The sequence below is a fragment of the Sander vitreus genome, chromosome 17 (assembly GCF_031162955.1).
Source record: "Sander vitreus isolate 19-12246 chromosome 17, sanVit1, whole genome shotgun sequence".
In the NCBI taxonomy this organism is placed as follows: Eukaryota; Metazoa; Chordata; class Actinopteri; order Perciformes; family Percidae; genus Sander; species Sander vitreus.
In genome coordinates, this window is record NC_135871.1 from 8,605,878 (window position 1) to 8,628,398 (window position 22,521).

The 22,521-nt window shown below is 40.3% G+C and overlaps 1 protein-coding gene across 2 annotated transcripts; it reads left to right on the forward strand.

Annotated features, from left to right (window-relative positions):
- The first annotated feature begins 654 nt into the window (after window positions 1-654).
- Window positions 655-14,985, forward strand: rel (v-rel avian reticuloendotheliosis viral oncogene homolog). 2 transcript variants are annotated; one of them, XM_078272780.1, is made up of 11 exons: window positions 655-752; window positions 1,219-1,254; window positions 2,178-2,317; window positions 2,937-3,085; window positions 3,894-3,985; window positions 10,181-10,321; window positions 11,377-11,481; window positions 11,702-11,920; window positions 12,038-12,103; window positions 12,540-12,614; window positions 12,742-14,985. In XM_078272780.1, the coding sequence occupies exons 1-11, from the start codon at window positions 746-748 to the stop codon at window positions 13,647-13,649; spliced, it is 1,938 nt and encodes a 645-aa protein (XP_078128906.1). In that variant the 5' UTR covers window positions 655-745; the 3' UTR covers window positions 13,650-14,985. The 2 variants fall into 2 exon arrangements, with proteins under 2 accessions (XP_078128906.1, XP_078128907.1); XM_078272781.1 differs by lacking the exons at window positions 655-752; window positions 1,219-1,254 and adding an exon at window positions 1,995-2,086.
- The last annotated feature ends 7,536 nt before the right edge of the window (window positions 14,986-22,521 follow it).

Below are 22,521 nucleotides of genomic sequence, written 5' to 3' on the forward strand. Positions count from 1 at the left end.
GCAACCTGTCTGAAAGTTGTAAGTCTTCTAGTAGCTGTGCCAAGAGAAATCTCAATCATTCCGAATCTTGCAGAGACGGAGAGCGTAGGTATATGTTAAGGAGATAACATAGGCACAGGCTAATTATTGCTAACTAAAATTAGCATAATATGAGCACTTTAATACATGAGAGACACGGACCAGCTAGGTTATACAGTACAGCACATACACAAAAGTAGCAGTGTTGGTTGTCATTAGGCATCCAGCCATGGGTGAGTATGGTGCTGTCTGGTGCATGTGCTGACATGCAGCAGGTTTGCAGTAGGCTACTGCTAACAGTTGAATATATTGACTTCACTGACACTTTTACTTCTGTTTTTTAGTTGCTATTATTCTTTCTCGTGGCTTTTTCCAAACTCAAGGCTGCAGTCGTGTGTCTTTTTTCCCCACATTTTCCGTACAGTCAGTCTCTTTACTTGGAGTTCAAACGCTTGTGAGTTCGACATACAGCACTTTGAGAGACAGACAGGCAGTGTGAGGAAGAGAGGAGTGAACCCTCTCAGTGCTCTAATACTCTCTGCTGTTGTGAGTCATGCGGCTTCTTATTGGCCAGTTCAGACGGAGAGGCGGTGACGGAGGGGATTTCCCCCCCCCCGCTCGTCTGGTCTCTTCCAACAAATATTACTTTTCTTGTCCACTGTCACTCATTTAGCTCGGGGTTCTTCATAAGACAAGAACCTGTGAAACGAGTGAGAGTGTGTGCATCATGGATGGTGAGTAGCAAGACCTTTATTTACTGTATAATAATAATAATAATAATAGTAGTAGTAGTAGTAATGGTAACTCGTAGAATGAGAGGTTAACACAATGTACATACTAACAAACATGCCTGTGATGTTCAAGAACATGTAGTGACTCAGGTGTAAGTTGTGTCTATGGAAACATCTTAAGCCTAAATGTACGAGAGCAACACAAATGCTTAATTCTTATGTTAAATAGTATTTGGCACTATTTATTAAAAATCTGTTCAGCAACAGAGTGAAACGTCTTCCTTGTTGCAGTGTTATTGGAGTAAGTGTCAGTATTCACAGAATGAGCTTACAAAACGCAACAAACCAGTTCGAGTGAAATGTTATCATTTTGTCATGTTATTACATGCCAATCGTATCAATCGTTTTGTATCCAATTTGCGTACACCTTTGCCTAATTTCTTCCTATATGTCACATTTTCCTCCTCAGTTCTTATGCCCATGCGAGGGGACGATCCACACCTAAGTAAGTACATTTTAATGCCTCTTGTGTCAAACTTTGCTGCCTGTCTCCACAAGTCAAAACTTATAAAGTGCCAAACAATCATGCATTGCAGTGTCTTTCACTTCCTCATTTAGTTTTATTGGTAAGCATTATGAGCTTTTTTCAGACCTTGTGTGTGTGTGTGTGTGTGTGTGTGTGTGTGTGTGAGAAAAGCAGAGGTTCTTGGAATCCTCATTTGTATGGGTTGCTGGGTATGACTTTATATATATATAGGCTATTGTGTAAAACTGAGAGATTGCGAAGCTCACATGCATAGACATATTTATATGTATATGTCTATGCGTGTGAGCTACGTAATCTCTCAGTTCTGTGTTTAGAGCGTCCTCTGCTAAAGTAGCTGCAGAATGAGGAAGGCATGACATGGCCCAGCTAGCCACTTCTTTGGCAAACATAATTCTTTTTTAAATCAATCAAGAAATGTAACTGGACCAGTTTCATACTGGCCTACTTAACATCTACGTGTGAGCGATGATACACTTTGATTGGAGTGCTTGCCGCTCGGCTATCATGTCCACAAACCCACACATTTTTGTGTTGTGAAATCGTTGGAAACACTATGCACCATAGTTAAAGACACTTCCCTGGATCAGTTTTAGTTCCTCTCTCACACAGGCAATATGTGGGGCAGGTTTTGTTTCTTGCAATAGGGTCAAAGTAGTACTGACTAACTCATTTCATGCTTTGTTTTGAGTGCAGAATGGATGAAGTTTGTCTACTCAGTAAGCACTGATTTAATGATTTGCAGTCTATACGTGTGCGTGGGCTAAATCTGCAGCCATGTTTTCAAAACCTGGCAAGTATTCTTGGTTTGGCGATCTGAATCCATCTTCATCCCATCTCTCTACATCCGTTAATTGACTGTTTTCTTCATCTGTGCTCTCTAGTGGTTGAGCCGGCGATCCAGATCTTCGAGCAGCCCAAGCAGAGGGGAATGCGCTTCAGATACAAGTGTGAGGGTCGCTCGGCCGGAAGCATCCCCGGCGAGAAGAGCTCTGACAACAACAGGACCTACCCCAGTCTGCAGGTCAGTCAGTAGGACTCAAATGTCCTCAACTGCAAATATTGGCATGTTTATTTGTACATAAAAACACATATGGCGCACATTTGGCTGTATTGGTATTATAGAAAAATACACTAAGCCCATAAAGGACCTAGTTTCTCTCTCTCTTCTTTACACAACTGCATGTGTCTTTCTATAGATGTTTGCATTACCTCTAAATAGGGCTGTTTAATTAATCAAAATTGTAATCGTGATAACAAATTCGGCTCCTAATGGTCACAAAAACTGAATAAAATGGGAAAAGTATTAAGGGAAATTTTACAGTTTTTACTTTTTCATTGTTTTTTAAGTTCAATAATTGCAACATCTTTTCAAAAGTCAATGAGTAATCGTGTTAAATAATCAGGAATAATCAGAAATAAAAGCATTCAGTCCAAAAACAAATGTAATGTAAATGTAACCAGGACAATCAATTCATATACTGAAACCAATTCAAAGTCTTCTTGCTTTGACAAACTGTTCCTTTGATGGTATTGCTGCGTCCTCTGATCCCTCCTACTGACCGAAATAATCGATTATGATTTTTATTTTTTTTTCCACAATCGATTAGCCCTACCTTTTAAATGATCCTGTTCCTCCGCAGATCCTGAACTACTGCGGTAAAGGGAAAGTGCGTGTTTTCTTGGTGACGAAGAACGAGCCGTACCGACCGCATCCGCACGACCTGGTGGGGAAGGACTGCAAAGACGGATTCTACGAGGCCGAGTTTGGTCCAGACCGCAGAGTGATCGCGTGAGTTCTCCTCCCACAGTCACCTCCGTCCAACAGCACTCAGCACTAGCATTCATTGACTCCACTGTCACTGTTGTCATCGGTAGTAATTATCACCACAGTCTCAGTCTTAATCAGCATGCTGTCATCAAAACAAGTAAACACACCCTCTCTGTTGTACACACACACACCACAACATAATCAATTTGCTCTCTATTAACAGTATTTCACGTTTCACTTGGCGGTTTCGAAAGGCATTGAGTGTAAATCGCTGACCTCTCAGATACAGGAGGAGAAACTCATACAGCAAATCCTACACACACACACACACACACACACACACAAACACACACAAAGCTTATTTGTCAAACTGTGTCTGTGATGAGGATGGCAATATGGGAATTCCCCAAGTGACATCACCCACTTGCTGCATGTCAGAGAGAAAACAGAGGTTGTGTGTACTCAAGCATGTGTGAGTGGGAGTGAGTCAGTATCTTATATGTATCTATAATTTGCAAATCCTTCATGGACTTGTGTAATAAATCAAACTACTCGGACACATTTGGGTCAAACATTATAATAAAGGCATTAGTTTGGGGTAATCTTCTGGTTTACAAGCAAAGTCAGGTGGGTTAGAGTACAAGCATTACTGCTTTGGCCTTCACACACAACTTTGTACGCAACAACATTCTTGTTTGAAATCATACTTCGCTGATGTGTGGCCCCACGTGTGTTGTTCATTCTAATCATCTTGTTGCAGAACTGTAAGAGCCCATCACTTTCTCACGGCCCTGATGTATTATTATTATTATTATTATTATTCACACAGTTTCCAGAATCTGGGTATCCAGTGTGTGAGAAGGAGGGAAGTGAAAGATGCGATCGAACAGAGGATGACCAGAGGGATCAACCCCTTCAATGGTGAGTCCTGCTGCTTCCAATGTCAATATTATATCTGTTTCTCTGTTTCATCTCTTCATCACACTGACTGACAACGCTGGTTTCAACACACTTGCGTTAGCTTTAGAACCTGACCGATACTGGACTTTAAGGGTCCAAATTGATATTAGTAACGGCTTAAGAAAAACAATTTATAAACACAAACTAAAATATATTAAAGTTGAAAGTCAGTTATTGTCAATAAATCCAAAGAAAAAGACCAAAACAACAATAAATGTATCTAATAACAAGTATTGTGTGTGTATCTAAAGCCTGATATATCTTATATATATATATATATATATATATATATATATATATATATATATATATATATATATATATATATATATATATATATATATATATGAAGCCTGTAAAACAGTGATGTACTACAATATCTTATATTGCATATCTGCCAGTATACTGTATATGCTAATACCAATCTCCATTAAGCCAATATCAGCCGATAATAACTGTTCATTAATATATCATTCAGACTTGTATGAGCAATGGACAAAGTAATTGTCGTTGTATTTTAGTGAAAATACTTAGAATTCTGCTGCTGTGAGTACAGTTGCTGTTCTCATTGCTGCTGGTTACTGATACTGTTGTCGATGCTGCTGCTGCTGCTTTTTCGGCTGTTGTTACTGTCAAACAGCTGCAAAACAATTCAAAAGAATTGTTTTCAAATGCCGACCGACCCAGTTCTCAGGCAGTGGAGACGATTTTCCTAACATCAAGTGAAAAATCCGCTCTCTTGCCACCGCACTCTCTACAGTCGGGCCATTTCCTCAATGCGCTTTCATTCTGCAGCCCTCCTTAGCTGCAGACAGACAGCGCTTCTCGTGTACAAACAGGCGTTGAGCTACTTCCCCATTCTTAGTCACAGTTGCTCAATTCAGCACAGTGCAGGATCCCACGTGAGAGCTGGGAATGCAGGATTCATTAAAAGGGGGAGGGTGGACCGAGGGGCTTCCCCAGCTCTCAGAGATGATGATTAAAGTAGGGTATGGTTCTTTACAGGTCTGTAAAAGCATGGAGGGTTTATGAGCAGGGTTGATATAGACGTCCAAGCTTTTAGTTTTTGTGTTCGGTGTTTGCATGTGGCAATAAGTGGTGACTGAAACAGCTTGAAAGGACTTGAATTAACCAGATTTCTGCTAACGGCACATATTTGACATATATTTGTTTTTTTTCTCCAGTGCTTTGATTTATGACTCTTTGTGTTTGCAAAAGAATTCATACCTGATACTTCAAATCCTGTACAGCCCAAGCTTCTCGTTGACTAAAAGGGCAAGTGACGTAACAAAAAAATTAAACTGTGAAGCAGATTGCTTACATGTGATGTGAACCTAACCCTAGCTGATGTTTTTAGTGACGTTCTCTGTCTACTGAGCTTCACCATATATGACCAAATCTCTATTCTCTTACCTGCTTGCTGGTGTTACAGTCACGAAACAAATTTAGGCCATAGAAGTTGAAGACTCGAAACACTTGTAGTCTCTTTAGCGGTGATGTCAGCCTACACAAATGAACTAACTGTTGCCTTTCAAGATATTTTATTGTTTGATTCCTGGAATGAATAAGTTAATATTTGCATAGATAATAGACAATTTCCTGCTGGAATTTTTACTCCTAAATGAGCACTTCCTTAACAGAGCAGTTACAGATATAGATATGGGAGTTGCATGATCATTGTTGTTACTGGTCAGATTGCAGGTAGCCATGGCAACTCCACAGACACAGATTAAATGTATTGCTACAGATGGGCAGCTGAATGTCTTTTTTTCCACATGGCTCAAAGCTTCCCCTCGCTACAGCTCACTTCTGCTTTGAAACTCAGCTGCTTCCTGTGTCAGGGGGAGATATGCCCCTCACACTGCTCTCACCCCATCTCACAACCACCTTACACACATACAAACTCCGTGACCTCACCTCATTTCATGCATGTGAAATGTTGTTCGGGCTACAGCTGAATAGAGAATCATGAGATTTTATGAGTCTTTTAGCATAAAAGCTCACCTCACCTGCACTAGTGATGACACATAACTCTGTGTGTGTGTGTGTGTGTGTGTGACATAGTTATATGTTTCTGTATTACTAAATCTTCTCATTCCACGTTGTGGTTTTACACCTGGTAAATGTTTTTACACAAGTGACAGTGTTTTCTTGTCTTTATTAAATTATTCAGGGTTATATGTGTGGCAGCCTTTCACAAAAGAAGTTCAGTTGCTACAATGTGTGCACAAATTTGAGTTGATTCTTCATCTTTTTCCACGAATACAAGTCTTTAGATTTTCCACAGGGAAACCATTTGTGAACATAATTTCACATGCTGAAAATCTCCACTGCTGCAGCTGACTAGTAACAAGAGATGAATTGTTTTATCTCAGTATAATCAGTGTGGGCAAATGAAATCATGGACGAGAGTAATGTAGAGTAATATTGGCAGAGGTTTGGTGATTTCCAAGTTCTAGAAACCTGAATGATTTCTGTCACAAAGAAGATTTGTTTGTCTTTGCTTAAGAAGAGGATTAACACACTAAACGTGTCTTTCCATTGGCTTTTAACTTTTTTTAATTTTTTGCCATTGCCAACATACCTACATTATGTTTGTATCCAATCCATCCACTATAATGTTTGTGCCTTAAGCAATTTCCCTAAGGTGCTGTAACGCAATAACAAAGATTTCAGAGGAAAACCGACCTGTGTGTGGAACTCTAACATGTTAAACACAGCATAGCTTTATTGTACAGTGAAGGGATATATATTTATGTGATGTTACTGTAATATATGATTCTGATTGCCTAAGGAGACACATAAGCTGAGTGATGCAAGCTTGATGAAATTGTGAGTCATGCAGTGGAGACGCTGTTTGTGGTGACAGCTCAGCACCTGCCTCCCATTCTTTCTCACTCTCACATTGTGCTCCCATTCGAACTAACCACTAGACTAACTTACCCCCACTACCCACCCATCCAACCTACACCCCCTCCCCACCACCGATTTCTCACCGTCACTGTCTCCATCAGCAACCGCAGCCAATGACCTGGTCTCTCTGCAGATGCGGCGTAGTGCAGCCCAGTTTTCTTTCCACCACCGCTACTTTTACCTCTAACCCACTTTTACTGCACCTGTCCAGCATTTGCCTCCTTCAAACACTCACACACACACAGACCAACGTTGTATGTTCCATCAATATTTGCTACAACAGTTCCGCTTTCACGAGCAAGTGTTCATTTCTCCCTCCTTCAGTTTCTCCACTGTGTCTGTTTCTGCCACCTACAGCAGTCAAACCTGATGACCAAACAGAAAGCTGAAGTAGAGCAGAGCTTTATCGTTACACAGAGACCATGCAGCCCACAGAAGTTGATTTTCACAGTGTCACTGTTGTTGTCATTGTTCAAACTAACACTAAAAGTCCGCTCAATGAGCACACATACATTGCACATGCCATGCCATATAATGCTGTATGTTCCATATAGTATAAGGCAATGTCAACAAAACACTCAAAATGACTGCATTATTTAAAATATTAGGAACTGATAAGGAACTGATCACCTGTTATGTCCTGCCATAACAATTTGTTATATTAATAGTTTGATAGCCCCCCGGACTAAAGTGCCATAATATTTATGTTGTATTAAAGAAAGTGACTTCTAAGAACTAGGTGACTGATTGAACTTTATTTAGATCGTGATGTCAAAATAAATGTATGAACAGGCTACACAAGTACACATTTGGCGTTAAAGGCATCATAAATAATATGCAGTGAGCACCAGGTCCTCTTTATTATAAAAAAAAAAAAATGCTTTAATGATCAAATGCAGTTTTGTTAAGGGATTAATCTTCTCACCTGACTCTCAGACTGTATGCAAATACGCATATTTCCCAAAATGTCAAACTATTTATGTACGGCTGTATCCAAACAAAGCTGCAGTTGATATAAAGCAGGTCAGACAGACTGAATGTTGTATACCATCTAACATAGAACACTGCTGTAAAAGATAGAGCCAGGCTGACATGTTTTGGCTCAATCTGATATCGAATATCAGAATACTTTCAACAAATCTTGAAGCTTCATGTCGACACCAGACCAACTCTGGTCTGGTGGTTACATGTTCGTTGTATCATTTCTCACCAAAAATGCTCAAGGAGATGTGGGGAAAAGCTAAAGACAGACACTTGGAGAGACAGCAGTTTTGCTTTTTCCTCTGCTTGGTAATTGCATAGCTGTGGACTCAGACTCAAGTCACACATTGGATGACTTGTGACTGAGCAAAATCCAAACTGACTTGTGACTGCACAGATGACTGTGACTTCACTTGGACTTGAGCCTTGAGAAGAGTAATGGCTGGTGCCAGCAGCGCATGCAGAGACAGAGCAGGCGAAATACTTAGCTAGCTGTTTGCACCGAGCATCTCCAGTGTACACATTTATTAAGGATGAGGAGTTTCCCTACATCTCGTGTAACTGCACTGCACTTTTGTTGAAGGTGTTTCACATTGTTCGGGACTCAAAAAGCAAAGTTTTAAGACGCGAGTTTTGACTTGTCTCCCCCACTTTCACACACGTCAGGAGCCCTCATGGTCACTTGTGCAGGGAGTCTCATCTCTTGCTTCTTGGTTGTGCAGACACTCACACACATCACAGACACACACACACACACACTTCTTTCCACCCTGAGGTGACGTCGCTGAGCGTCACCATAGCGACAAATTGTAGGCGGGCATGGCCTCGGCATGAGCGCAAAAGATAGAAATTGAGAGATGGAGGAAGAGAAAGTAGGTAGATGTGAAAGCCTGGTGTGTGAGTGTGTGTGTGTGTGTGTGTCGGTGTGTGGGCGTCTCTCAGTAAAAGCTAAATCTGCTAGGTGTGTGTTGCCTCTGAGGGTGGTATGTGTGACGCTTGCATGTGTATGTGTGCGTGTATGTGCAGATGAAAGTGTAGGCTGTGGACGCTTGAAAAAGCTTATCTGTGACGTGTTTATGTTGATCCACAGTTGAGGTTTTGGGGACAGCCTACTGTCAAGCATGAGAACACCATAGATGATCTATCTATCTATCTATCTATCTGTCTATATATCTGTCTATCTATCTATCTATCTATCTGTCTATATATATGTCTATCTATCTGTATATATATGTCTATCTATCTATCTGTCTATATATATGTCTATCTATCTATCTATCTATCTGTATATATATATATGTCTATCTATCTATCTGTCTATATATATGTCTATCTATCTATCTATCTATCTATCTATCTGTATATATATATCTGTCTATCTATCTATCTGTCTATATATCTATCTATCTACTTTTCTTTGCTTTGATGGTTTGACACGTTTGTCAAATATCATTATTAATTGTTTAAACATACGATTTTGTTGCAGATTTGATTTATTATATCATTATGTGATTATATTAGTTATAATACAACTGTACCAAAATATATACATGTATATATCCATCTTTAAAATGTGTCATTTGTTTATGGTGGTCAAAGAATTTAACTACATCTGAAGTCTATTTTCGTAGATGTCCTGCTAACAGATACTAAGGTAGAAGATAATCCACAGACAGTGCTAACACAGTTTTTCAAAGGGACTATTTTCTTTCACCTAAATCTGTGCATTATGCAGAGTAACCAGAACATTGTTTCTGGAAAAACAAGTTCTTAAAATTAGTGAATTTTTCAGATGTCATTTTCCAGTGTTTTAAGTGGTAATTGCTGCGGAAATCTCAGAGACAGACAGGTGGAATGTAACTAAGTACAAACTGTAATACACTTACTGTACTCCACTACAATTCAGAGGGAAATATTGTACAGTTTGTACACTTTTACCCATATAAAATAGTTCAAATTAGCGCCACCTCAACAAATTCCAACTGTAAAACTCTACTTAAACATTAATGCATCAATCGTAACCCAATAATATAGTATATAATAGTATAAAAGGGCCACATATTTGCATTATAAGTGTTTTGATTTTGATTTTTTGATGCTTCAAGTACATTTAGTTGATAATACTTACATACTTGTTTATTAGAGTAAGCACGGTTATATCCTTTGCTTCTATGGCTGGTTGTTTGTCTCACGTCAGTGATGTACCTCACCTACGTAACTGTGACACTGACGCCCATGCATCGCCGTTTTTTGTGACCTCAGTGCCCCGCGAGCAGCTGCTGCAGACAGAGGAGTACGACTTGAACGTGGTTCGCCTGTGTATCCAGGTTTACCTGCAGGACGATAACGGCCACTGCACCCGACCGCTCAACCCCATCGTCACCAACCCAATCTACGACAACAGTGAGTGACTGAGCTCTGTCTGCAACAAAAGTGTGTTCACGCTGACGTCATGTTAGGCAATTGCATGTGTCGAGAGCATAACGACATAGCCATATAATTGTACTTACGGGAATACAGGCTGCCTGAGGGGTTAGGCGTGTCTACCTTAGGGTTGAGTTGATAGTGGAATTCAAGAGCTGATGATGATATAACATCAATTATAGCTGCAGGTATTTGGTTCTAATCATATCCTGTCACCTATTGTTAAGAAACAATCCAAACACGCTTGTTTTGTGGTTCGTATCCTATCATCTTCCAACTCGAGCTCTGTGAGTTGATTCTCTCTCTCTCTCTTGAAGAAGAAGAAGATCTCGGAGAACAAAGCGACACAAAGCAGGGTTCAGTTCACAATGTTCTCAAGGTTTAATGAGACACACAAGGATATTTACATTTTCTAACAATGGCTCCATTCACTTAGATGATGTGAAAGTAGTTAGATAAGAAAGAGGCACCAGAGGAAAGGAGGATTGGTTCAAGGTAGGTTCATTGTATAAACATCCTACTAATTGACATGAAGCAATAATACTATGCAAGAATTGGGAACTTACACAAGTCGCTGTGGTTGCACCTACAGTTCATACAGTATGTACCTGTAGCTTTGGTAGTCTGTGCATGCTAGTGTTTGTTGCAAGACTTGTGAAGGTGTGTCCAGCAGATATTCTCTCAATGCTGTTTTAAATGTTGCTCTTAGGGAACTAGTTGAGAAAGGGGAAGTTCTTTATACACACTAACCCTCAAGTAACAGCGTTACCATGGAGCACTTCCTCTTCTGACAGCAGGCATGTGACATGGGACTCAGTCTGCTGAGGCTTTAACTGTAAACTGAATGTGGTCTTTTTCTAAACTGAGGTGAATATTGAACAAGTTAGGCCACTAAAGCTGGTTTCTCACAACAGGACATCAACTAGATCAAGTAAAGGCAGATTCTGACATTATCACCCTTGGAAATAATGCAGTCTGTTAGATTTGTCGCGTCTGTTAGGTTGCATGTTTACAACTTGTTTCTGCATCACCAGGGGCCCCAAACACAGCAGAGCTGAGGATCTGTCGAGTCAACAGGAACAGTGGCAGTGTCAAGGGAGGGGATGAGATCTTCTTACTGTGTGACAAAGTACAGAAAGGTACATACTTTCAATGTTCTGTAGGCATTTGCAATCAGGATTTTATTATTTTACACATTTTACAGTATTCTGTTTTCATATTGCTTGCATCTATTTTCTCTCCATTCATCTTCATTCAATCAATTTATCCATGAATCCATTTCATAGCCGTAGTGCCTATCTCTTTTCATGCACATTCAGTTTTCCATTCCTCTCTTCCCATCATCCCCCTTTCCTCCAGATGACATTGAGGTGCGATTCTTCTCCTCCAACGGCTGGGAGGCCAAAGGCTCCTTCTCCCAGGCCGATGTTCATCGCCAAGTAGCCATCGTCTTTAAGACACCGCCCTACTATAACACCTCCATAACAGAGTCGGTCACTGTGCAAATGCAGTTACGCCGACCTTCCGATCAGGAAGTCAGTGAACCGATGGATTTCAGATATCTGCCCGACGACAAAGGTTAGCAGTGATTGCCTTCTTTCTGTCATTAACTCAAACTCTCGTTATTCCAGGAACTGGGGCCCAGTTCTCAGTTGGATTCAAGTGATACATGTGAACATTTTGTTTATGCTTTAGATCCTTACGGCTACAACGCGAAAAAGCGCACTCGAGAGCACTTGATGAGGATATCAGGTTTGTCAGGTAAGAGTCATGTTGCTCTATACACAGTACAACCCATCTGATATGTAGGGATAAAACTAGTGATTATTTCCACTCTCGATTAATCTGTCGATTATTTTCTCAGTTAATCTATTTGTTGTTTGGTCTATAAAATGTCAGAAAATTGTCTTGTTTTGTCCACAACTCAAAGATATTCAGTTTACTGTTGAAGAGGAGTAAAAAAACTGACATATTTACATTTAAGAAGCTGGAATCGGAGAGTTTTGACTTTTTTTTTTTTTTTCATAAAAAGGACTCAAACCGATTCATCGATTATCAAAATAGTTGGTGATTAATTTAATAGTTGACAACTAATCGATTCATCTTTGCAGCTCCACTGATATGTCCACATGTGCATGTCCTTTGTATGTTAGTATATATGTATGCATTGTAACAAAGGTTTCTGGCCTTTCTTTAGGTGGTCATTTTGCTGGTCTGGCTATGAACAGGCCAAAGGCGGTGCCACAGACTACCATGAGTCACATGCGGAAAGGTAACTGGTTTAACTTGGTTTCCCCTTAAATAGCAATGATTAGATGTTGAGCCAAATACAACACTTCCATCCAGATCAGGATAATACTACCCTGCTGTCACACTAAATGTCACTATATGTTTTCCAGACCTCAGCAACATTTACCTGAGGCAACAGCCCACACCTTCGATGCAGCAACAAGCCTCTGTATTCAACCAGCCCTACCAACAAAGCGCTCAGAATGTAATGATGACATCACAGGCTCCTAATGTGCCAGTCAGCCATTCATGGGTAAATCCCAACCCAGCACTCTCAATGGATACAGTCACCATAAACCAGTCTGGTGCCATGAGCAATCTTCCACCTCCTAATAGCAGCAGGCAACAGCAGCCAAACCGTGGACCTGATTACTCCCACAGAGTGGAGCACAGCAACTTTGAGAATAACACCCTCCCTCAGCTCTCCATGAGGGACTTGCAGTGCTTGGATACAGTCCCCCAGGCCCCTGTAATGGACCAGTTGGAGACCCAGTCGGTCTTCCACCTGCAGCACCAAAGGGAGGAGCTTGCGTCTGAGTCCAGGGCCCAGAACCATCTAGGCAACCAGAACCAGGGACTCCAGACCGTGTGGTCCAATTTCAATAACCTCAATCCAGTCCAGAACACCTTTAACGGGTCAGTACATGGAGGTGGAGGTGGGTCGCATACTTTCTCCTTCCTAGGGGGACTAGAAGGGGAAGATTTTCTGAAGGGCCTGGTGGGAGGAGGGCCTCAGACTGGCTTCCAGCTGAAGCAGGAGCCCCAGATCACAGTCGGACAAGAAACCCATGCTTCTCTCATGCAATCCCCAAGGGAAAGCCAAGAAAATACTTACACCAACTTGCTTCCTCGTTCTATGAACAATGGCACCAACATGTGTCCAATGAGGCATGACAGTAGTGGAAACACCCAGCCTCTTAAAAATCAGCAAAATCCGTACGGCATGGCCTCCGAAGGCCACTATTCAACTTTGGCTGACTGGATCAAAGCATCTCGCCAAAGCGACTATAAGGAGTGACATTGTTGGTATAAATAAATAAACAGAAGCAGCTCAGAGGAATACATTGGTCTGTCTAAGCCAGTAATTCTCAGTAGGCATTTGCATGGGTTATTACATCAGTGGGCAAATGAGCAAAATTATCGGTGGCCAAATGGAATCTCTAACCAGACAAAGGTATTGTTTCTAGGCGATACAATTGATCACAGGCTAGTTCCTTCTTTAGCAAAGACATCCCCAAGAATGCTTCTTACACCTGATTGGCCTACTGTTGTGCTCGGTAAGCTGTCATTGGTCTTTGCTTCCTATTTTTAATCTGGAAAGACACCATTCTCCTAAAAATGATCAGTCAAATTTGCGGGTTTCAGAACCTTTCCACATTTATACACAATAAATACAATTGGTGCAATTCTGTTTCAGGTCTCACCCCAACCTTTAACTTCTGAACTGTTGGGGTGTTTCAAAAGGCTGCTGGTGTCATGGACCTCAGTAGATATTCTCCAGACTGGTCAATAAAAGCGAGCTCACATGAGTTCAGCTAGCTTCTGCAAGGCTAAGACCTGTATGTGGATAAACATGCCTTAGGTTGTAAAGCTGACCAATGACATGCTGATGGTTTCCAAGCCAAAGTTAGTTAGAATTCCGCAGAAGTGAATGTACTACTTTTTTTCTTTGTCTTTCTCAGGTGAAGTTGGATTCACTGTGAACATACTGTATAGTATTCAATGTTTTACAACAGAGGGTTAAGTGGATGTTAGGGCTTTGAAAGTACAGCAGAAAGAAATGGCTTATTATCATGGATTTAATCTGTTTATTGCTTTGTAAAGGATTCTTACATATTGTACTGTTTTATCGATTTTTAGCAGAGTATTTGAATGCGCTCTGTACTTACATGTTAGCCACAGTTGAGGGTGAAAGCAATAACTTTGCTGAAACGCTCAAGAACTGGCAAGGTACTGAAATTTCCATTGAGGAAGTGGGAGGAAACACATTCAGTGTTGTCTTTCCTTTGTAATGACTATGTCATAACAGTGATCACGTGTAATCCAGAGTTCTCAGAGCATTTCTGCTAGATGTTTTATAGATACAGATGTCAATTTTCTTTAGTTCATTCATTCAGTTGAGGCTCTTAGCAATAGCTTTACAGAGCGCCTAGCTTGAGGACAATATGATTATAGCCACATGGTTGATAATGAACAAACTGTCAACTCTAGCCTAGCTCATCCTAGCATGTTGTTTTTGTACTTGTATGCCCTCCAGAAGCTTTGTGGTTTTAAAAGAAAGTAAATATTTCCATGACTACTTTTGGATTTTTTTTTACAGGATCAGTTCTTAATAAACAGTCTGTTTTATTCCACATCTTTTGTCATTTAATTATCACATTTATACTATATCCCATATACTGTATACATGATCTTCACATGCAAGCATACAGAACAGTTGTGCAAATGAAAAAGCATGACCAAATGCCATGATATAATGTATTATCATAATGGAAGAGGAGAATTATTTTCTATATTGGGACACCTGAGAGTGCATTATCATGCTTACAACATGGCCAGTTATAGGAACAAGTTAACATTTTTGGAAATGCACATATTGCTTTCTGACCAAGAGTTAGATTTTAAAAACAAAATCAATAGCATTCTCATGTCTGTGCAGTGAATATGTAGCTAGAGCCGACAGCTAGTTAGCATAAAGGGAAATAAATAAATAGCTAGCCTAGCTCTTTCCTGGAAGTTACTGCTTCCAGCCAAGATATAGTCCAGCATATAACCGCTGAAAACCAAGATTTGCACAATTTGCACAGATTAAATGAGATATAATGTGTTTGATAAGAGTGTGGTTTAATATAACCAGAGACATTATTTAGAAGAGTGTTTGAATTAACGCCTGCCAGCCAGCCAATCAGAAACAAGTATGCTCAGTCATGCTATAGATATTTAGACTTTTTAAAGGTATGCTCCCCAACTTTGATAAAAGACTCCAAAATCCCGAGATTTCCTCCTAGTTTATATTTTGAAGTGCAGCTGTGAGATAATAAGATGATAGCCTGACAGTGTAGTCTGGCTATCACCAGACCAAGCTCAATCTTGCTGCAGGGTGAAATCAAATCGCCGGCAGATCGGGCTGGGTTTACCCAGTCTACTGACAGTGAGCATGTCTTTGTGACTGACTAAAGCATGTCTCAACAACAAAGTGATGACTAGACTGAGCCACATGACTTTGCACTTTCAGTTTGAGCTACACCAAATTTGTCGTTACCTAACTTTTCATCATGATTTTGGTCATGGTCAAAACTTTTTCTTCCTTGTTTTCTAAATCAGAATCAAACAACGTGAGAAATAAAAACTAAGCTAGACTAAACTTGAACTGAAAGTCTGAGCAGTGTGAGCAGTGAAACCTCACTTTTGCTTTAAAGTGCTCATGTTATCCTTTTTGTTTGTTTTGTCCACTCCAAAAGGACTTACCATCTCCAACAGAAAAACACTGTTCACAAACTGCTCCAAACAGCTCTATTGTAGTCCAGCCTTTACTTCCGTGACGAACATGCGTCACTTTGTAACACACGTTATAATGCTCGCCTAGCTGCTAGCGTGGCACGCCCTCATACTCTGCAACTGACTGGCTAGTAGTTCTTACCTAGGTACTGTGCATTTGTGACTCCCAACAAATATGGAACAGAAGTGAGATGCCTCACTCTGTAGCTAAAACAGAGAGCTCAGCACCCAGGGTGAGTGAGTGGTCAACACCGCACAGAGGATCATCGGCTGCCCCCTCCCCTCCCTGAATCCATTCATCCCGCTGCCTCAGCAGAGCTAAGGCGATCATCACAGACTGCTCACATCCTGCCTACCCCTTGTTTGAACTGCTGCCCTCTGGCAGGCACTACAGGTCAATTAAGACCAGGACAAACAGACTCGGGAACAGCTTCTTTCCACAAGCCGTCACCACACTGAACACACACACTCACCAGCACCCCCCGCCCCGCATGCACGCACATACATTCACACCTTCACATACGGACCATGTGCAATAACCACTAAGCAGTACTTTTAGTGTGTATATTTGTTTCTATTTTTGTTTATATATTTCCTTCAAATTCTGTGTGTATATACATTTTGTATATTTCTTTCTAATTTGTTGTTATACTAATTGTTTCTTGTCATTTAGATTTAGATTTATAATACTGGGTGAACTGCTGCTAAAAATATCATTGTTCATTTTGCACAATGACAATAAATCGTTTGATTCTGATTTGATTCTGATTCTGAAAAGAGAACAAAAATATGGTGTTTTTTGAAAATTAAACCATGTAAACCTATTCTGGTACAACCTCTAAATCCAAAAATGTCTTAAAGGAATAGTTTGACACGTAACCAGTTTCACAATGAAGGAAATGTAGTGACTGTAATTACAGTCAGTACTGTTGAGCAATGCCAGTTAAGTAAGTGGATACAGTGTTTGGCCAAAACACTTTTAAACAACTATGTTGCTCTCTTTTCAACTTCTAAAAACCCCCTGCACAAAACCATTATACATCAGTCATTTATTGTGGCTTATACCAAATGCTAAGTAAAAATATATGACTTCTTTTTATACAAAATATAGTTCATGTTAGAATTTAACCTTTGTGATGTCTTCCCGTCGACTATGGTCCTCAAAGTTTTGGTCGCTTTTTAAAACACTTTTATAGCTTTTTCAGATGTTTTGGTCATTTGGGACGTTTTGGACGTTTTTTTCCAACGTTTTTTACGTTTTCCCCATTATTTTGTTACCCTGGAAATCCAGAGTTCTCGCGAGAGCACAATTTCAATTAGCTCAGCGAGTCACTCTGGCATTCAGTAATGATGCTCATTAACTATGCCCTTGTAGCCGAGCTGCACCAATCACATCGGTGTATCTGATATAGGCGGGCCAGAGGCGAGCTTAACAGATGACGACCAGTTAGCTCCGCTGGTAGCTAAGCGTATGGGGCTCTGGATACATCACCCTGTGTATTGTTGTGACTGGTCGTAGTGTTATCCAAATGCGTGCAGAGATTTTCAAATGCATGCTTGTGCATCAAATGTCATCGTTTGCAACCACAGATGATAATCTACCTCATACCTTTGTCATGACATGTCATCTCCTGTTGTTTGGGTACAGCATTGGGCGTAAAAAAAATGACGTGCAATTCTGACACATAAGAAACTGATCGTTTCCCCAAGATTTCAATAATCAATAATGAGTCAGATGCTGGGGTGTCTTGCTTAATGGCACGTCAACAAGGCAGATGCTTGCTGACAGACTTTCTAGACTTGGCCAGATATTTTATTTGCTAATAGTACTTCTGGTGAGATATTTAAATAACTTGCATTTTACAAAGCACACCTTTCTTTGTTAAGCAAAACAATAAAGCAGTTATTCATGAATTACATTTCAACAAAAGTCTACAGCCACGCTAGTGGCTCTGTGAGGCTGGACTGAGCTAAATGTCAGTTACCATGCCAAAAATATCACTTTTTGACCCGCCCAAACCTGTAATATTTGCTAGTGAGCTGAACCCGCCCCGACAGCAGTGTTATGTAAAAATGTGTGTGTAACAAAGCGACCAAGCTAACTGGCTAACAACGTCTGAGACGTCGGCCTTAGGTCTTGGTGATTCTTAGTAGTAGAAGAAATGATTGAATGGGATCCTCAAGTTTAAATAAACTGTGGTAATTATTTGAGATGGATCTGAATTAGTCATTGAATCAATTTCAGCTTCTTAATCTAAGTAAAATTACAAAATGTAAGCCTACCCATCATTTTTCTCATGTTAATATAGCCAGATACAAGTATAAATCACCTGTTAAAGACACCAGAATACAGACAATGAGATCTACTCCCATCCGTTAAGATTGTCCAAGTCACATTTTAAATGCTTCCCACACCCTTAATGCCAAAAGATTACAAAATCAGTGATCACAATCTTAGCATACTTTGCTCTGACTCATACAGACAATTATACCTACTCTGTAGGTGTTGTACAGTTTCATATTTACATCAGTGTTGTTCACATTTTTATCACAAATTGATGGATGCTGATTTTAATCAAATTTCTTAAAAAATTCTGCATTCGATATCGCCAAGGTACTTTACAAGCAGTGTGTCCTGAAGCGTCATTACCAAGGAATCCAGAATGTGCTACATTGGAGATGTTTGTTTTCTCTTGTATTGGAAGACTGAGGCGAAATGCTCTATGCAGCTTCCTTCCTGTCACGTTGAAATGAACCACAATAAACCCTGTCAATTTAACCTGTCAACAATCCACTCACGGGTTTTTGGTTTTGATTTACTGGTCCCAACTCATTTGTAAACAGCATTTGTATTATTGAATTTTCAATTGAATCTACAGTATTTAGATGCATGCAGTCTTCACCCCAACTGGTGGTTATGAAAAAGCACTATTAAAACACAATAGCCTGGAGAAGTTTACAGCATTGGTCAGTTTTTTGTTTTTGTTAGAACAAGCTTAAAATCACACGTTTGACATATTATGATCTTATAAAGTTGACCAGGCTTACGTGTTATCAAACTATTACAATCATATTACCCTTACCATTATTGAGATGTGGAGCTCTGTTTTGGTCTGCTAGATGCTAGCTGCTAAATGCTCCACCATGTTCACCGGCTAGTCGCCAACTCTGTCTGTCGGCCATTTAAAGTGGGCAGGTAGCGCACAGTGGGTTATTCAAAGCTTGTTGGTGGAAACAGGGTTGATGAGAGAGGTGCGACTGAACCAAAACAGTAGCCTAAAAGTTGTTGGCTGCAAAACTCAAACTATGAGCTGAAAATTTAAATCCTGTTCCAGATTCCAGGTTATTTTCTGGTTTAGGTCTGTGTCCTTCATTAACCCAGCGTGTTCTCGTCCAGAGCTTATAAATACACAGCTAGTACAGGGATGTGTTGTGAAACAAGGTATTGCAACACCAAATCCAGTTAAATAATAAGAGGACCAAATGTTCTCACATAGACGACGATGAAGTAATTGACTGTAAGGATATTTCACTACTGCAAGGAGCTGCATTAGTACTAGGACATGGCTAAACAGAAGGTTCTCACAATACAAACACTGCATGAGTGTGTGGGTGCACATGCAGTATGTATGTTGCATCTGTGTGTTTGTCTTGCTGTGCAATCACAGTGAGAGTTTGGACTAGACGCTCGGTGCATTGTGTCTCTTTCAGTATTTCCTAACCATGTCCTGGAAAAAGCAAGCTAGACCTGTTTAGCCACCTATTTCCAGTAATGCCCCGCCTATACTGCTCTGTCTCCTCCTCCTTCTCTCAGCTACCCCCCCCCCTCCCCTCCGCTTCCTGCCATCTCTCACTGCAAATGGTTGATGACGACACCAGCATCCGGTCACACTCCACCTGAATGAACGCGACATTATTTCACCAAATTAGGTCAGGGATACCACAGGGCAGGCTTGGCATTGATGTGTTCAAACAGTGCACTCACAATGTATGCATGCAGTACTGATAATACAAAAGTTAGATTTGAATTGTATTTACCCACTTCCTCTATGCATTTATTTAAATGTTTTTTTAAAAGGATCTGAACATTACTGGTGTTTGATCACACATGTATATTGAGTGATGTCCATTGTATATTCAATATATTCACAGTAATGGGGTTTCATATTACTAGGCTGCATATAACCATAAATATGAAGATTTATTTTTGTCTTATTGTATGCAACTTTCTTGCTCAAATAAGGGATTCTGGGCCTCCAGCTTTTCATGATGCTGCTATAAAATACACCAGAATGAGGATAACACAATATCTGCCCCATGCAAGTGACTTAATTATTATTATTCGCCGAAGGAATAAAATATGTTCTAACTTTATCATATGTCAATCTGCATATAGTTATTAACCTTTTTAGGAACAAACCAGGTTCCAAAACGTCTCCTTCTGAATCAACTTATGGAATGATGCCCAACCAATGTCATAAACACATATAGTCATCTTTTCCACCTATAAGATCACTGAGCCAAAGACCTCTCTATGAAATATGGAGAGCGCTTATTACTTCCATTCTCTGAGAGCAATTTGCCTGATCCTACAATTTGCAAACTTCCTGCGGCACATTTTAATTATAGGTGTTGTACCTTACATGAAGCTAGAAAGGCTTCTCATGCAAGACCTAACTCATGTTTCAGAGCAGGGAAAATCCCACGAAGCTTTTACTGTGACTGTTTGACCAGTGTAGAACAGTGTATAGGTCTAACTGTGTGTTCCAGGGTGTGCAGCAGGTTTGTGCCATTGTTTTTAGAGATTGTATACTAAATGTGAGTGGCTCAAGTATGAACCACACTCCTTGTTTATATATGCTAATGTGGTAAGTGGAGACAGAAGCGAGTAACCACTGCTGTCATTTATTCAGCTGATTCACTGATATACAGTGCCCTACAAAGCCTAAATGCAGTAACTACATATTTGGTTAGAATTTTGTTGTTTTCTTTACCTCTGTTTTCCAGGGGGAAAAGGATGAAAAATGTGCACAAACTACAAAAGAGAGGTGAATACAAACTGCAGTGACAGCACTCCGATAGAGGGTTTTCACGACGCGTCATCAGACCAGAATTCGCCATGTTGGAGGTACTCCGCATCACAACAAAGCACAGGCACTGAAGTAAATCCCGAACGGCGTCAAGGAAAATGGTTAATTATTGCCGTGTTTTAGGTTGTACCAATAGGTCAGACCGAGAAAAACATTTGGAATATTATCGACTTCCAAAAGTTATTAAAAACCAGGGAGAGGAATGCCAGACGTTATCAGAGGAAAGGAGGCGCTTGTGGTTGGCAAAGCTCAACCAGGATCTACGAGGGAAAACTCTGTCTTGTTCATTCTTTGAAATGAAAAAAAACCGATTCGAGTCACTTGGCTACCCCTTGAGTATCGCAATGATATCATACAGTTAAGGTTAGGTTGATTAAAGACGTTATTGCATTACTTACTTTGACCTTCACAACACAACGGTCGTTGATGGCTTGGTACTGCGTCTCTCTCACCCATCCACACACCATCTGGTTATAGGCCTCCAAACTTTTGTAGGATTTAAGGTCTTCCGCTGTGTATGGGCTCAGCGAGAAAACCAGGTAGTTGACTATATCGGGATATGCAACTGAAGGAAGAATCACCGGGTCACCATGGATCCAAGAAGAGGGAGCCAACTTGTAGGGATCTGCGCTGCCAGTAAACTGTAATTTCTCGAAATATCGCGCCTTTTCTTGTGGTCCAAGTCCTTCCCTATATGCCTTTGCATCTTGGACACGTTTTGATGAGCTTTTCTGTTGTTTAGACATAAAGTATTAAAGTATCCAAAGCGCACAATACTCCATTAATCCATTCAGTTGTTTACACCGAGTGCCTCCAATATGGCCGCGCATCCAGGTTACCGCCCCGAGAAAACGCTCTATTAGCTAAAGCTAGCTGGTTTGGAATCATGGCTAGCTTTAGCTAAAGCTAACTCACTGACATTTTCCCAACCTATGATTGAAAAATGAATGTTGATGCTCCAACAACTTAGTAATTGAGTTTGTTATACCATATACCTAAGGCAGTAGCTAAATGTAATCAAAATAGAGAAAGAAATAACACCAGATGAAAAAAAGCTGTGTTAAAAGCTGACTAGCCTAGCTTGCCTTTCAGATTGGCCAAACATAGATTGGCCAAACATAGATTGGCCAAACGTAGTAGCACAGTGTCTGATTTCATCCTAATATAATCATCCTAAAGAGATATAAAATTAGGGATTTATAACTTTTGAAACTGTAGCCTTCATACTTCAGACCCTTTTTTTCCCAGCTTCACAGTTTCTGTATAGGCCTACTGCCGTCAGCCTTTTTACATTTACACCTC